We start from the raw sequence: 18,132 nt of genomic DNA on the forward strand, positions 1-18,132 counted from the left end.
TCGACCTTAATCAGCTATGGAAAGCTGAAAATAATTTGGTAGCATTGAGCTCGCCTGTCTCAATCCCTGCACAGAGATGGCTGGTATTCATGATTTAAAGGTTAGCCACACAGGAGATTTTAGAGGCTGCTAATGCTTAAATAACCATAATTGCTTGCATATTCAGCAGAGCATGGGAAAATAATTGTAGTTTTACTAATTTATTTAAATCTCACATCTATAATACCTGGACAGGTGTTAGATTTTTATAAGAAGATTACATTCAATCACTTAGAAAAATTCAAACTATTCAGGTGAAGTCAAGACGGATTTGTGAAAAGTAAAACACTTCTGGCAAATTTATCAGAGTTCTTCAACTTTTATACTGTATATAAAAGGGAACAGGTGAATATACTGACTGCCAGTATCTGGCATCTGATAAATTTATTGGAGAAATTAAAAGTTCATAGTACAGAAAATAATCTATTGGTATGGATTAAAGATTGGTGGGTTCACAAGAAACAAAGTAGACATATGTCTTCCACTCATTGGTAAAATATAACAATTATGTGCCACAGCTATCAGTCAGTCATTGGCCCTCACACTTGTTACAATTTTTATGTTAAGTGTATTGTCATTTGCATAAGTACAGTTAGGTACAGTATAATGAAAATCATGCTTGCAGCTGCATCATATATGCAGCAGGCGAATAGTCTAAAAATACAGCTTGGAAGCCCTTCGGCCCACCGAGTTCACACTGACCGTCCATCAGCCATTCACACTCATTCTATGTTATCCCACTTTTGCATCCACTCCCTATATATTAGCAACAATCTACAGAGGCCAATTAATCTACAAATCCACACATCAGATGGCACAGTGGTAGAGTTGCTGCCTTACAGCACCAGAGACCCGTGTTCGATCCTCACTATGGGTGCTGTTTGTACGGAGTTTGTACCTTATCCCCGTGTCATGCGTAGGTTTTCTCCAAGAGTTCCGGTTTCCACCCACATTCCAAAGACGTATAAGTTTGTAGGCTAATTGGCTTCAGTAAAATTGTAAATGGTCCCAACTGTATGTAGGATAGTGTTAGTGTGAAGGGATCGCTGGTCGGCGTGGACTCGGCGGGCCTATGGGCCTGTTTCCAAGCTGTATCTCTAAACTAAACTAAAATCTTTGGGATACTGAAGGAAACTGGAGGACCCAGAGAAAACCCAACAGGGAGAACATACAAATGTCACAGAGACTACCAGCTGCTCCACTGAAAATATAAATTATACATCAATTCCACAAGACAATGAAAAGAAAAAGAGTACATTTAAAAACACACTAGTATACAGGTATAGCAAGTAATTAGGGAAGTTAACAGATTGTCACCAATTATTGCTAGGGAATTGGATTCCAAAGTAGGGGGGGGGTGATGCTTCAGTACTGGTGAGACCACATCTGGAGTACTATGTACAGTATTGTAAAGAATATTAATGCATTAACAGGCAGCAAAGTGGCACAGAAGTAGAGTTGCTGCCTTACCACACCAGAGATCCGGGTTCGATCCTGACTATGGGCGCCAACTGTATGGAATCTGTATGTTCTCCCTGTGACCGCGTGGGTTTTCTCTGGGTGTTCTGGTTTCCTCCCACATTCCAGACATGCAGGTTTATAGGTTAAGTGGCTTAGTTAAATTGCCCCGTGTAGGATAGAACTAATATACATGTGATCACTGGTTAGCGCACTCACCTTTAAATGTTGTTCAATACCTGCCACAACTATCTCCACTGGCAGCTCATTCCATATACCCACCACCTTCTGCATGAAAAAGTTGCCCCTCAGGTTCATATTTAATCTTTCCCCTCGCACCTTAAACTATGGCCTCTGGTTCTTGATTCCTCTACTCTGAGTATGAGACTCTGCATCTACCTATCTATCCCCCCTCATGATACATGTTATTTGGGTGGTGTAGGATCAGTGAACTAGATAGAGGAGAAAGCATGTGAAAGAGCGTGTCTTAAAAAATGAATGGAAATACAAAAGGGAGAGTTAGATTAAGGTACTTGAAAACATATTTGTTAGAGATCATCTGAATAATGTTAATTAGATGCTCTTTTGGGGAGCTGTACTGGTAAAGCTTTCAATGTTTAGGCACTGGGGGAGGGGTGTAAAACCTACAAACTGATTTAAACAGGATAAGAATTTAAAATTAGTTTACTGATAGAGAGAGAAACTTAATGCCAGATGGCATACAGCAGCGTAATTGAAGTTGTAAAGGATGTTAGTCATCTGGAGATTATTGGAGCAATCAAGTCTTAAGGAAATAACAGAGTTCATTAAAAAATAAACTGAGATGGGAGAAATTGGTATTGGTTGATTATTGTCATGTGTACCAAGATAGTGAAAAACGTTGTTTACCTTGGATTTATCCAGGCAAATCATACCATTTAGTGCAAAAGAGAAAAATAGAGCACAAAAGAACAGGGACACAGTTCACACCTGACTGGGCCATAGAACCGGAGGGCTTCTCAATTCACCAGATGAACTCTTTCATGTCCTTGGGCAAGAGCCGTTGGGTTCGGCTTCCTAATCAACACCTTGTGGTACTCGATGTGGCAGTCCTGGTGAGTTCCTGCTCTCCGGACATGGAATATCTAATGGTGACGTGCTCTCCAAATGTAACGCTTACTGATATATATTGGGGATCTTGGTTTACACATTTCAAATTTACATACAACATGCTTAAATGTTAATGATAAATGAAAAAATGCTGAGTTGTGCAAAATGTATATTTTCAAGTCAAGAATGCACTTAATTGAAAATTGGGAACAGCTACAAATATACAATTTATGCAATTCATTGTTATTACATAACCTTACTGTCCAAAGTAATAGCGGATAAGGAAGTCATTATCATCTGATTATTAATCCTCTGGGAAAAAACGATTACATTTTCAATCACAAACTTAGTTCAGATTGAAAATAAAGATATAAATGCACAAATGAGAATAAAAGTCTAAGGCTATATATTTTACAAGATTTTTTTTTTTTTTGCAGCCTCTCTTAGTAGTCATCTTTCATCTCTCAAACCATGAAGAATGGTCTCATAAATATACCGTTGGCTGAATTTAAATAAACATAGTCAAAATAAATGGCAGTACTTTCTTTCGCATTACATTATTACATTTGTTTTACATGCAGGGCAAATCACAACTGTACAGAATCTATGGCAAGGCAGAATGGGAATTCTTCAAATTATAGAGGCTTTCACTGACATTCCCCCAACCCCCCACCAAAATAAAAGAGCAGGCACAATGCTCAGTTACCATCCGGCTGGAGTAGGTATGAAACAATCTCTCATTGTGGAAAGGAATTGAATCTTCTACAAAACAAACAGGCAAACTTCAGCTGTGTGGTCCATCTAACATTTTTAGTTTAGTTTAGAGATACACCCCCATCGGCCCACCGAGTCCACACCGACCAATGATCCCTGCACATTAAAACACAATAGAGACAATTTACACTTAAACCAAGCCAATTAACCTACGAACCTGTACGTCTTTGGAATGTGGGAGGAAACCAACAATCTTGGAGAAAACCCACGCAGGTCATGGGGAGAACGTACAAACTCCAAACAGACAGCACCCATAGTCGGGATCAAACCCGGGTCTCTGGCGCTGCAAGCGCTGTAAGGAAGCAACTCCACCACTGCGCCACCCGTAACATCTTACAATATATTTCTATGACCAAAACAGTGCGCACATTCAAACATGTGATTCATCCAAGAACACATAATTATATCTGCATCTGAGCCTTCTTACTGGTAATGAAGGGCTACATTACAAATGTGCACAACAGCTGAAAATCCATACAAAGGCCATCACAACCAACAAATGAACCAAGATCAACCTTAACATTTCTGACTTTGCTGAGTATAAATGGAATTGCCCTTTCCTACCCCAGTTTTGAAAGATGAATGCTGACACATCATGTATTACAATGCATCATATTTGTTACACTTTGCGTGTACATATGACAATAAATTGAGGGGTGAATATTTGATTTAATAAGGGATTTTTAAAAATATGTTAACGGGAAGGTGGGAAACATATTCAGTAGGCTCATCACTTCCCTGCTCTCAAACACATTTAACTTCAGGCAGTAAATCAAGCAACTGACCATTTAGCCTCTAGTAGCAAGTAGTTACTGGAATTCTGAAAACAAAATCAGGAGAATCTTGCATCTAAAATTAAAAGCAAATAGTTGACAAACATGTACAGAAGAACCTTTAAATGCCAGTATGTGCAATTTGAAGGTATGGTTTCAGAAAATAAGTACATCAAAATTCATTTGATCCCTCCACTGAAAAGCTCACGGTGTAATTATATACAACTGAAAACAACTGTAATTTTTCTTACAAACAAATGTGTTCAACAGACTTTGAGATTCCAGAAATGCAGTTTTGTCTTAAAACCATAAGGGTCTGCAAATCTTTTAATCCCTTTTATTTTCTACATCAGCTTCCTTTGGTATAGATTTATTCCAGTTAAATTACTGCACATACTAGAGAGTGGAATCAATTTAAATTTGCAACTGATCCCAATGAAAATGTCTAATTTTCCAAAAAAGCTTTATCCCACTACAATATCATGTGTAACTCCTGAATATTGGAATTCTGTACATTTATGTACCTATATAATGCCCAGGCTTAAACCTGCAAATAATTTGCTGTATGTATGTCCATATATATTTTTAAAACCATTCAGTTCTTGTTTTAGTCATGACAAAATATTTTGTTTTAGAGTAAATGACCAACTCATGCACCACATAAACTATTGCTTCCATAAGTAAACACCAACTGTTGAAAACTCTGAAATAAACAGAAAATGATAAAATTGGAACATTGCAAAGTATTTACGATGGTAATTAGTTTAAAAATAGACGTATATATATAATAGCTTCCACGTTCCATTCATAGATTTCTTGTTCACCTTCCTCATTTTATTACTGTTTGTTTAAAATATGTAATATATTTAACAGTTCTGACGAAAAGGCAAGTTGAAATATAACATTTTTAAAATTCAAAGCGGCTTGGAGATCTTCAGTTTTATACTATTTCTATAGGACCACTTTACATCAGTAGCCCCTTTTACAGTAAATGTGAAGTAATTTTGTTTGGCATGCCATGTATCATCAGGTGCGTGCTAACTCTGCTTTTACAATTTTGAAAAAAAAAAAATAGGTTCATCATAAATTTACATTAAAGATTAAACAGTCTTCCTGTGCAAGTCACTTTAAAATCTCCCTTCCAGTCATGTTCTTCCCCATTGGGATATAAAGTTAGAAATATAAAAAAGGACAAAAATGAACTCAGTGACAAGAGTATTTACAGATCATGAGAAACGCAATAGACAAATCAATTTAAAGAAAAAAAAGTACAAGGCAGGTTTTCTCTCCATAAACCAACAGTTTCTGCTCTTCATGGAATGTTAACTTAGAAATCTCGCCCTGTCGAACTTTATCAAATTCCAGACCAACTGTGAAGATATGAAGCCCACCCTGATGACCGTGAAGTGCTTTCTTCTTCCCCTAAACATAAAACAAAGCAACTAAATATTTACCAACAACAGAACATAAAAACAATTCACATTGATAAGAGAAATAAAGATCGAGGGGCATAAAGTTCTTGCCATTTTATCTGGTTCAACAGCAGAAAAAAATTGCCTTCATGCATTTTCTCCCTACATCATGGAAAATCTCTGGTCTATTAGGCGAGCAGACTGCTTGGAAGGCTGCCAGTGCCGTCCTGCAACAGTCAGCTTGGAAGAGCTCAAAGAAATCGAACAGTAGTTCAATTTTTTGTTCCAGTTTTTGGAGACCATTTGCTTTTTGCTTGGTGCTTCACCACCTTTGACAGGTTAGCCAACTTTAGGAAGTCAACAAACAAGCAAAATTAGTGACATATACATTTTTAAAGTTGTAATTAATAATATGCCTCTGACTTCAAATGTTCTCTTTGGAGAGAGACTCATCCATACGATTCTCCACTTAAGCCTGAGAATTCATTTTGTGGGAACATGTGTAAACATTATTATTATTACTGAATAGTCTGAAGAAGGGTCTCAATCCGAAATGTCACCCATTCCTTCTCTCCAGAGATGCTGCCTGTCCCGCTGAGTTAGTACAGCTTTTTTTTGTCTATCTTCGGTTTAAACCAGCATCTGCCGTTCCTTCCTACACATTATTATTACTCTGTTAGTGGTGTAACAGTCAACACCACAAAATATTTATTTGGACACATTGGGTCAGGTTTGTAGTCTTGATGCACTTTCTGAAGTCAGGAGGGGGGGGGGGGGGGGGGTCAGAAACCAAGGAAGTAGGACAGTTACATTATCACCAAAGTCGTCTACTGGACTGAACCGTGGCTGAAATATAGCAAGTAACACAGGTTTCTTCAAAATGACAGCCAGAACCTTTTTGCCCCAGGGTGATAATATCCAACACTAGAGGGCATAGCTATCAGGTGAGAGGGGGAAAGTTTAATGGAGATGTTCAGGGCAAGTTTTTTTTAGCACAGAATAGTTGGGGCCTGAAATGCATTGCCAGGGATGGAGGCAGGGCTGGATTAACATAGTAGCAAAAGTAGCATTTGCCGTGGGCCCCGCACTTTCGAGGGCCCCGCACTAAATGCTTGAAATCGACACCCCACTGAGGGACGCAGTGTTGCGCGCTGCTCCCCAACCACCGCGGTTAGAATGTGTTGGCGGCAGGGCTGCGTGGACCAATGGACAGCTGGCGCGTCACCGCCCAGTCTCCGGCCCTCTTACTCCACACACCGCCGGCCTCACCCAAACACCTCACTCCTCTGGACCTCTGCTCGAATATTGGCCATGTCTCCCCACACATCCCAGCCCTCTCACTCATCGGCTCTTTTCTCTCAGGTCCCTGGGCCTTTCACCACCTCATCACCGCCCCCCCCCCCCCCCCCCCCATCTCACCCACTCCTCCGGCTCTCTCCTTCCCACTCCACTGGGCGTCTCTCTCCCCAATCCCCCTTCCCTCTCGCGTCCCAGACTTTTGTCGCTTCAAATCGCTACTGTTCCAGTCCTCTCTCCGCCAATCTAACCCAACCCTAACCCAACTGCATCACTGAAATAAAATCTTGGCTTCAATCAAATTTCCTCAAACTCAACTGCAACAAATCTGAAATCATCATCATTGGTCCAAAAACGCTCACCAAATGCACCCAAAACTTCATCCTCAATATTGATGGTCTCCCAGTATCCACCTCCCCTCACATCCGGAATCTTGGAATCATCTTTGATCAAACCCTCTCCTTCGACAAACACATCACAAAGACAGCCTTCTTCCACCTCAAAAACATCACCCGTCTCCGTCCATCCCTCTCCTCCACAGCTGCAGAAACCCTCATCCACGCCTTCATCACCTCCCGTCTGGACTACTGCAACAGCCTCCTCTATGGCGCACCCTCAAAGATCATCAGTAAACTTCAATACATTCAAAACTCCGCTGCCCGTCTACTCACCCACTCCCCGATCCGTGACCACATCACCCCCGTCCTTTACAAGCTCCACTGGCTCCCCATCCCCCAGAGAATCCAGTACAAAATCCTCCTCATGACCTACAAAGCCCTCCATAACCTGGCCCCATCCTACCTGACTGACCTCCTCCACAGGCACACTCCCACCTGCACCCTCCGCTCTGCTGCTGCCAACCTCCTGTCTCCCCCCATCCGGACCAAACTCAGATCCTGGGGGGACAGGGCTTTCTCCATCGCTGCTCCCACCCTCTGGAACTCACTACCCCAAACCGTCAGAGACTCCTCCTCACTCACCACATTCAAAACATCACTGAAGTCTCACCTGTTCAGCACTGCCTTCAACCACTGACCGTCACCTCACCTTCTGTCTCCTTTTTCTGTTCGTTTACTTATTTATCTATTTATTTTCTTCTCTATGTTCTAGTAATCCCTGTAAAGCGTCTTTGAGTGTTTGAAAAGTGCTATATAAATGTAATGCATTATTATTATTTATTATTATTATTTATTCCAAGTCTTCTGTCCCACGCTCCCTCCGCTTCTCCATCCCACTGTCCCTCCATGCCCCTAAACCCCTCCATCACGCACTCTGAGAGTCCCATATTAGGCCCGCAGACCGCTGTTGGCCCGGACAGTGTAGGCTAAGGGAGCTCGTTAACGTTAACGGAGTTCGGGGAGCGGGGCCGAGTGTGTTTGAGGAGCGGGGCCGAGTGAGTTTGGAGAGCGGGGCCGAGTGTGTTTGAGGAGCGGAGGTTGCAACCCGCGTCCTGGCCCGGGCAGTCATTGGTGGAGCGGAAGCATGTGGTCGCTGGCTGGGTGAGGTCATGTGGGGCGTGGGCGGTAACGTCACCTTGTCCCGTATTTAAGCCGCTTTATAACATATGCTCTGGGCCCCGCACTTACTTAATCCGGCCCTGGGTGGTGGTGGAGGCAGATACGATAGTGGCATGCATGGTTTTTAGATAGGCACATGGAAGTGCAGGGAATAAAGGAATATGGATCATGCATAGGAGATGAGATCAGTTTAAATAGGCTTTATGAAGGGCCTGTTCCTGTGCTGTACTGTTTTATGCTTTATGTTCTGTTCCAATGAGAGATCTTTGGAGCAGATCTCTCATTGGAAGCAACAGTATACTTTGGTACTAAACTATCTTCTTTAAATGTATTAGGGAGCCTCATGAAATGATACCAGATAATCCAATTTCTGTATTTTTGATATATTCATGTTATTTCTTCACTGTACTTATTTATAACTTATTTTAACAGCACCAACTCCTTTTGAAGGTAGACACAAATTTCTGGAGTAACTCAGCAGTTCAGGCAGCATCTCAGGAGAGAAGGAATGGGTTACGTTTCGGGTCGAGACCCTTCTTCAGACTGAAATGGTCGCACCAACTCCTTTGGTCAGTTGACAGTTTTCCAACAGTTAAGTCCCCTGAGTGTGGATAATTTGGGTCCAGCATCAAAAATAACAGTGACATATCCATGGCAATACTTCTATTTAACACAGCAAAATGACCCCAGGTGTTTTACCCAACAGAATTTGGCAGCAGGCCAGAGAAGGCAATATTAGGACCTTATATTAGTTACCTTACCTTAGTTAAGGTTACCTTATTCAAAGTTGTAGGTTAAAGACTCCAAAGAAAGAAACAGTAAAGATGGAGAGGTTCAGCAAAGGAAATCCAGAATGTCTTTACAGTTAAGACATGTCTATGGTATCCGAGGTCAGAATTGTGATTATAGAAGGTTACAAAGATAGGGAGGACTGAGGCCATCGAGGGATATGGAAATAAGCCTGAGGATTTGAAAACTGTATGCCTTTCGTTCACCTGTGACAGTGAGATTTGATCAGATGAGGTTCAACAGATCAGACCAGGAGAAGTGGGTTTATCAGCGAAAGTTAGTGGTTTAAAAAAACCCATTAAGAATGCTGGAGGGAAATGAGGGGAATTTTTTCAGAACGCTGTTAAGATAATGACTCTATAAAACTAGCGATAAAAAGAGACGCCAGGTTGTGGATTGGAAAGGTTTAGACGAATATGGACCAAACACAAGCAAATGGGACTGGTTTAGAAGGGACATTTGGTTGGCATGGATGATGTTGGGCTCAAGGGCGGTTTCTGTGCTGTGTGACCCTATGAGCTTACAAAACAAAGGGCACATCTGTGTGAAGCAAGTAATTTTTATGACTGAGAAAATGTGGGACGAAGTTTTCCAAGCTTACAAGGACAACAGCATTCCACATTTTCATAAAGGAATGCCATGCTTTTTGGCTCTTCAGTCACCTCAAATTGCAGTACAAAAAAGCCCATTTAAAGACTGAGAAAATGTGCATTTATCAGATTTCATGTTTTACCTTGAGCAACAGCAGCAAGCTTACTCTTTTCCTCTGGGCTCAGTTGTAACATTGTGTCAATCACAGAGAGAAGACTCTGCTTCTCACTTCCTGCATTCAGGAATATAAACTTCAACATGACGTTCTTCAAGTATTCCAGGTTTGCAATAGACTTCTCACGTTCCTGGTTCCTTTCTAGCCTCCTTACTTCACTTTTCAGCAGCTATTTGGTAAAATAACACACAGTAAACAATTAAAATGTGAAATCAGAAAGAAACGTGCAATTAACAGAAGCATTCTGGGAGCTACAGAGGCATTCAGTAGGAGGACAGAAGAAACGGTTTAAGGACTGCCTCAAAGTATCCCTCAAAGACTTGGACATCAACCTCAGCACTTGGGAGTCTTTAGCTCTGGACCGTCCAACCTGGCGTAGCAAGCTCACCACAGGAGCCCGTGCAGTAGAGAACAGACGCACTGCAGAGGCCCAGAGGAAACGCACCGCGCGCAAGGCCCGGGCTACTTCCACTTCAGCAGCCATCCACTTGTGTCCTACGTGTGGGCGTGCCTTCCGGGCCCGGATTGGCCTCACCAGTCACTTCCGGACCCACAGTCACCAATCCTCCAACTGAAAGTGAAGTCATGGTCATCTTCGAACCCGAAGGACGAACAACATCTCTCGCAGGAAAATCTAGAGCCACGAGGCACTATGTGAGGCAACCAGGAGGTCATTCAATATTGAGCAGAGAATTTTAATTTTATGTACAGGACTATAAATCTTTGGATTTCTCCAGTCAGAGAACCATGAATTTTCAATCATTGGCCGAAAGTCTAGTCAAATTTTAAGATCAAAAGACGTTTGTTCAAATCAAATAATTGGCTTTTGATTTTTTAAACAGTCAGGCAATCAGAGTGTGTGGATATCTAGTGAGATAGTAGACATGGAAGGAATCTACTTAGACATTCAATTGATAATGCAGGCCCCTATAATGACAGTTTCTCAACTCCTTATGTTGTAGAGAAGAGAATCAATTTCTAGAATGGATTTCAGATTGGATAGTGATGTTAAAAATCCTGCAATGGCTAAAGAAACCATTCAAAGCTTAGATACAGCTCTCATGATAGGAAATATTAGAACTTAGTGGAACCACTCTGCAGGTCAGGCAGCTTATTGGAAGAGAAGCAGACAACGTAGACACAAAGAGCTGCAGATGCTGGTTTCAAACGAAAAGACAAAGATAATTTAAAAACTGATCAGCTTCTTTGGGATCAGGTAATAAAATGAAATTGACATCAATGAATTGAAGCAGATTTCATTCCTTTACATCTACAGCAAACTGAAATAAATTATAAATCATTCCAGTCCCCTTTGAGCTTCAACCCACTGTGTGCACATGCCTACCGTAATTTGTTCCGTAAGGATGGCATTGGTAGCTTCTGTATCTCTTAGGAGCCCATTTAAATGGTCAATACTCTTTGTAACTGTATTTAACTTTTGCACTATTTCTTCCTTTGTTGGCTCAGGCTGCCATTCAGGAACATCTGCAATTCATCAATGGAATAAATAACAAGAATTTGTTGGGTTAACAAAAAATATAAATATCAAAATATTTTGACATTCCGTTGCCTTTTTTCCCTTTTACAATTAAAACAACAAAAAGATGCTTCCTGCAATTCAGGAGAAAATGGATGTTTGCACTTCTTAGCTGGAGATTTGGTTACATAGTGCTGGTGTTTTAGCACAGTTCAAGTGAAATCTAGGGGAGGTAGATTCAAAGAGGCTGTTGTGGGTAAATCTTTATTTGACATATGAGAGTGTTTTAAAAACCAGCGCGTTCTTTAGAGGACAGAAGACAGTGCGATTTGGAAATCTTGGCGGCAAAGAGATCTTGGGAGCTTAGCTAAAAAGGAAAGGGAATCATATTTAAAACGCTTAGTAAACTTAAATTAGGCAAGGCCCTTGAGACATATAAAGCACGCAGGAAAGAAATTAGGCAAGGCCTTTGAGACATATAAAGCACGCAGGAAAGAAATTAGGAGGGCTAAACGAGGCCATGAAATGTCCTTGACAATAGAATTAAGGAAAATCCTACTTTGTTTTATATTAGGAGCAAGAGGTTAGGGTAGTCAAGTCAAGGACAATGGTGGGAATTTGTGTGTGGAGCCAGAAGAAATGGACGGGGTTGTGAATGAAGTACCTTTACAAGTACTTTTCATTAGTTTTCACTAATGTGAAAGGCATGGAGAATGGCAAAAATCAGGGAGGGGTGTGTTAATATTCTCAGGCATGTCAATATTAAGAAAGCGTTGTGTGTATCGAGAATCATTAAAGGGCTTATGTCCCAGGGCATGATCTAATCTATGGCAGGATACTGAGGAAAGCAACGGAGGAGATTATCAAGGAAGTGCCAGAGTGCTTTGTATCCATTGAGCTTCACATCAGTGGCAGGGAAATAATCGGAGAGGATTTTTAGGGACAGCATGGCTTTGTCCAGGGTAGGTATCGTCCATTGTTTGATAGAGCCTTTTGAGGAAGTAACGAAGATGACTGACAAGGGTAGGCCAGTTGATGTAGTTTTCATAGACTTTAGCAAAGTATTGGGAGGGTCATGTTGCAGTTATATAAGACATTTAGTCAGAGGGTAGTTAATCTGTGGAACTCATTGCCAGAGGGCTGTGGAGGTCAAGTCAGTGGATATTTCTACGGCAGAGATAGACAAATTCTTGATTAGAATGGGTGTCAAGGGTTTTGGGGAGGGCGGGAAAATGGGATTAGGAGGCAGAGATCAGCCAATGATTGAATGGTGGGCCGAATGGCCTAATTTTACTCCTATAACTTATGAATTTGTCACATTGATGAGGCCACATTTAGAGTATTGTGTTCAGTTTTGGGCACCATGTTATAGGAAAAATGTTGTCAAACTGGAAATGGTGCAGAGAAGATTTATGAGAAGCATTAGAGGAATTAAGTAATTTCTAGATAATTGGCTGTCTCAGCAGTTGTGATACACAAGCACACCGAAAATTTGATGTTACACAATTATATTTGATAGCTTTTACAGTTACAAAAAAATAACACTTAAAAACAAAAAAGTATGTAGTATGATTTTGAAAATAGTCATCCTCTATATAAAGGGTAATTAAATATAAGCTTTCGGCAAAATAGCAATTCTAATGTAGAAAAGGCAAATTGTACACAAGGACAAGAGTCAAGAAGAGAGTGTTTTATTGTCATATGAAACAGAAGAATTAAATTCTTACTTGCACAAGTCTTATTAGCATGATAAGTTAAACAAGTACCATTTTAAGATTGTTCCAAACTCCTTATAACTAACCTGACGTAGTCTCAGGGAGACGGAGTAATTGCTCAAGAGATGCAACTTGGGAATTAGCAGACAACACCGACTCTGTTTCAGTCATCTCCATTCCTTCTCCTTCCTCACGATCAATGGAATTTATATCCAATAAAGAAATATCCATGTTTGTTCGGTCACGCCAACTTTTTCCTGTGGGCTGAACTGGTGGAGAACCTTAAACATAATTATAGGAACAAAAGTCAAATTATGTTACAATTTTTTAACTGGTCAGAAAACACAACACCAATCATCAGATAGTTTAATTTACAATAAGTTGGATATTAAACTTCTCTACTTGTCCTCCTGCTGTGCCTGTATTACTTAACTGCAGACACTTTATGAGTCAGTCTGGTGCTGCAGTATAATTAGTGCTCTGACATTGTTGGTAAATAATGTGCTTATTTTTTAGAAGAATGTCTTCAAAGGTTTCAATATTTGGTTCATAAGAATGTTTTCTAAAGACTAAACATTTATTTTTAAACATCCAGGTAGTTGACACAAAAATGCCAGAAGGATTTAGTTTTACAGAAGTGAGAAGATTCATGTGGTGTCTCCCCTCAATCTCTTTCCCCATCTCCTTTCCCGTTTACCCCACTCAAGTACAGCCAGGAGAATCTCCTCCAGCAATGTCCTGGGGCCAAAATGATCAGCCTCCAACAACCACTGAATCTGTATGAAGAAGGGTCTTGACCAGAAACGTCACCTTTCCATGTTCTCCAGGGATGCTGCCTGAACAGCTGAGTTACTCCAGCACTTTGTGTCCTTTTGTGTATTAACCACCATCTGTAGTTCTTTCTTTATTCAACATTATTTTCTGCTGGTTATGTTGCCAACCACTGCAGAGTTTTCCCTTTGATGCTCAATGATTTCAATGTCATTAAAACTCCTTGATACCACACATGGTCGAATACTGCTTTGTTGTTAAGCACAATCATTTTAATCACTCCTCTGGAATTTAGCTCCTGTGTGTCTACGCTTGAACCAAACTGTAATGAAGTCTGGAGCCATACGAGCAATTACAAGCAGGTAAAACGAGGGAGTTTTGGTAGATAGCACATTTGATGACCTTATTACTAAATGTAACAGTCAGAAAAGCTTTTAGATGAATAATAATTCATTATTCAAAGTCAAAACTGTGGACATCTTTAACCTCTCTTTGCTCCTATCTAGATCCCCAACTGCTTCAAGAAGATCACTGTCATGCCAATGGCAAAGAAAAACAAGGTAATATGCTACCACTCAGTGCCTCTGCCCTCCACCAACATGAAGCGCTTCAAGGGTCTGGTCGTCACTTACATCAGCACAACCTCCCTGATAGTCTTGATCTACTGCAATTTGACTACTGACATAACAGGTCCACAACATATGCCGTCTTTCTGGCCCTACGCTCATCCCTGCAACATTTGTTTAACAAGGATACCAATATCAGATTCCCATTTATTGATTATAATTCTGCATTCAACAGCATATTTCTAACCAAAAACATTTCCAAATGCCTTGACCTACAACTAGGCACGCTCCTCTGCAGCTGGATCCTTGACTTCCTGACTCACGGACGGCAATCAGCAAGGATAAACAACAACCCCTCTTCCACGATAATTCTAAACCTTGGCATCCCATTGGGCCATATACTCAGCTCCTTATTATATTTCCTATGGTCATGACTGTGGGGCCAAATTCTGCACCAACTCCAGTTACAAAGTTGCAAATGATGTCACCATGGTGGGCTGAATTACAGTCACGAGTGTGTTCAGGAAGGAGATAGAAACCTGCGCAGCATGGTGTCAAGCCAACAAACACTCCCACAACGTCAGCAAAACGAAGGAGCTAGACGTCAACTTCAAGAGACAAGGAAGTGTTCACACTGTATCAATGATGCAGGCTCGAAGGGCCGAATGGCCTACTCCTGCACCTATTTTCTATGTTTCTATGTATCTCAAATACATTCCTGTGTCCCAATCCACCTCATTGCTACCCTTGCACTTTTTTAAATCTTCACTTTCTCTGTAGTTCTAAAACCACACATTGAGTTGTTTTTGTTTCTCTTTGTTTGGTATGATTTGCCTAGATGGCATGCTAAGTTTTACATATCTCAGAACACCTGTCAATAAATCAATTCTAATAAATTATAAATGGGGCTCTAACCGTATTTTAATTAACAATTTTAAAGGAAAAAAATCACAACAACCTAATTTGAACAACTCTCTGCATTTTAAAAACAAATTTGAACAAATTAGCCAATAAAAATCAAAATGAACAATAAATGTAAACCACGACTGTTTTTTCTCCCTTTATATCAACACGGTGTACTTTCTGAATTTATCTGCCACAACAAATGAGCAGAAAGCAAACAAACGAGTATTGATATTCACCTGGTAAACTATTTTCAGTTTGATGCTGGAACATTTGTGCCTCCATTGAAGACAATTGTTCCTGTAATGTTTCAACTGTCTTTCTGTGATTTTCTTGAAGATGCTGGACTTGCTCACGATAGCTGTTTTGTGTTGCTTCATTCTGGATTGTCAACTGACTCACAGTCCGAGCATGCTCCGATTTCAACATTGCATTTTCTGACTGGGCACAGCAAAGTCTGTAAATTATAATACAAATGTACAGATCAAGACTAACGCAACTGATTTTTGGGACACTTAAGAAAAGCATGTTCCCTCAAACACATCCTTGTTTAAATATCAATTGAAGAATTTATTAAATATGAACTTTGTGATGCAAATTTGGAATTTATTGTTATATACATGTCATATTATTATATTATTGAGCTCCTTCATTATAAATAAAATCTAGTGCGCCATTAAAATAATGAATAGTAAATATTGAATCATGGCAAGGCCGAAGATTGGTAAAAAATATCATACCAAAACCTAATAGACATGGAAATGTACAAATGTGCAGGATTTTTGTTTCATCAATGGGCCAGCTAATATTCATACAGATTATCAATCAGATTATTAAAATGCTATCAATTTGTACATTTCCATGCTTTTGAGAGGCTTCAGTATTCAAACATATTTCTACACTATTTTGCTACTTTACACTGAAATTCACTGTGACCAAATGATAACATTTCACCCATATATAGAAGAGCACATGATTATATGGGATTAATGCGATTCATAAGCGCTTGAGAAACATAACCCCGAATAAACTGCTAAGCTTGTTAGTCATTTAACTTCCAGTCTAATTATAATTCACATCATGTGTTTTTGTTGATTATCAGAGTATTTGCATCTTAAATTGCTTGGTGCCACTGAATATAATGGAACATTGCTAATGTAAAATTATGCTACATTTCACCTTTGGAAAGATGAATTGTCAACTAAATTATCGCATTTCAAATAATAAGTAAACAGATAAAAAGGCAATTCTTATGTTAAAAGGTATGATAACCTATTTATCTACATATGCTATGAGCAAGAAGAGAAAAGTAAAACTTAATTTTACGCCAAAGGGAGCATTTAACAGTCATTTCATGAAACATAAAATTCAATATATTATCTATAATTTGTTTATATCAGGACTGCACATGTCTCAATTTAACTTGTTTATGAGCACAGCTATTTCTCTTTAAAAAGAAAAATGTCACGATTTCGTACCGCTGCACTTCAGTGCTTAAAAAAAGGAGCAGAGAAATGTTTATTTCAGTTGCAGGGATACAATTTATTTACACAGCAAATATTTAATGTTTAAAGTTTCCCTTTGACGCACCAGAAAAACAATTAATATTTGGCCGAAGAAGTGATCTTCTTAAAATACTAGCACAGGATGTAAAATCCTTTCAGGTTGAAAAAAATCCAGGAATTATACATTTGGACGTAGCTGGGGGTAACAATGAATGAAGGGAATGTTAAGGTTGCTAAAAATTGGATATGATGTTACAGAAGCAAGATGGCATTTTTAATATATTAATGCAGGTGGATGTCTCAGCCTTAGCCAGCTTCACAGGATTTATTGTGGTAGTCGGGGTTGCAAGGCCTCATCAAAATCAGACAAGGGAAGGTAAAGGAAGCTTTGATGCGTAATTCAATAGTATCGGAACAGCAGGAGTACTCTGTTTAGCCCTTAAACACCTGCAGTCTCCTCTAAACAATGCCCAATTCTTCATTATCCATTCTATTACAAAGACCATCTCGGTTTGAAGGATATGACCCACCCAGTTGTATGTGGTCTAGGCCAACTTGGTTAATTCTCTCCAATGTGAAACTTATTAGCCTCTGCCATCTATGTAACTCAATTCATTCAATGTTACAGCAAATGCCAATGTTCCAGCAAATACTCCGTTTAAAAAAAATCATAAATAGCGATTGACATACTTTTCTCGAATCTCAGCGTCCCTGGTCACAGTTTCCTGCAGTATCTTGTTATGTCGTTCCAGTAGGCTGTCATGCTCAACTTGCAGAGCCTGCAGCTCACCCACACTGCCTTGTAGATTACACTGAGTTTCCTGTAATTTGGCCTTCAACTGGTCAATCATGTTTTGGAGATGTTCGCTGCAACAACAAAAAGCATTTATTCAGCCCACTTTTTGTGTGGTCCTTGAAGCGACACAGAACATGATCTGGTCCATTGGAGGGATGGAATTACGTTCCCATTTTCTTAGTTTAGTTTACAGATACGGTGTGGAAACAGGCCCTTTGGCCCATCGAGTCTATGCCGACCAGTGATCCTGTTACACCAGCACACACTACACACTGTTCCTAGTGTGTAGTGTGTGCTAGTGTAACAGGATCACTGGTCGGCATAGACTCGATTTTTACTGAAGCCAATTATCCTACAAACCCGTACGCCTTTGGAGTGTGCGAGGAAACCGGAGCACCTGGAGAAAAACGATGCGGTCACGGGGAGAACGTACAAACTCCGTACGGACAGCACCCATAGTCAGGATTGAACTTGGGTCTCAGGCGC

General features: G+C 40.2%; 1 protein-coding gene across 1 annotated transcript in view; it reads right to left on the reverse strand.

The window, feature by feature from the left end:
• Positions 1-427: 427 nt before the first annotated feature.
• gcc2 (GRIP and coiled-coil domain containing 2) overlaps positions 428-18,132 on the reverse strand; it is a 50,082-nt gene continuing 32,377 nt past the window's right edge. Inside the window, exons 19-24 of the mRNA XM_078402561.1 lie at positions 17,541-17,717; positions 15,585-15,802; positions 13,192-13,386; positions 11,259-11,398; positions 9,881-10,082; positions 428-5,555 (exon numbers count right to left, since the gene is read on the reverse strand). Coding sequence (XP_078258687.1) covers positions 5,488-5,555; positions 9,881-10,082; positions 11,259-11,398; positions 13,192-13,386; positions 15,585-15,802; positions 17,541-17,717 — 1,000 coding nt within the window. The 3' untranslated portion in view covers positions 428-5,487. The remainder of the gene's footprint in view (positions 5,556-9,880; positions 10,083-11,258; positions 11,399-13,191; positions 13,387-15,584; positions 15,803-17,540; positions 17,718-18,132) is intronic.

This window comes from Rhinoraja longicauda, chromosome 7 (genome assembly GCF_053455715.1).
Source record: "Rhinoraja longicauda isolate Sanriku21f chromosome 7, sRhiLon1.1, whole genome shotgun sequence".
Lineage (NCBI taxonomy): Eukaryota > Metazoa > Chordata > Chondrichthyes > Rajiformes > Arhynchobatidae > Rhinoraja > Rhinoraja longicauda.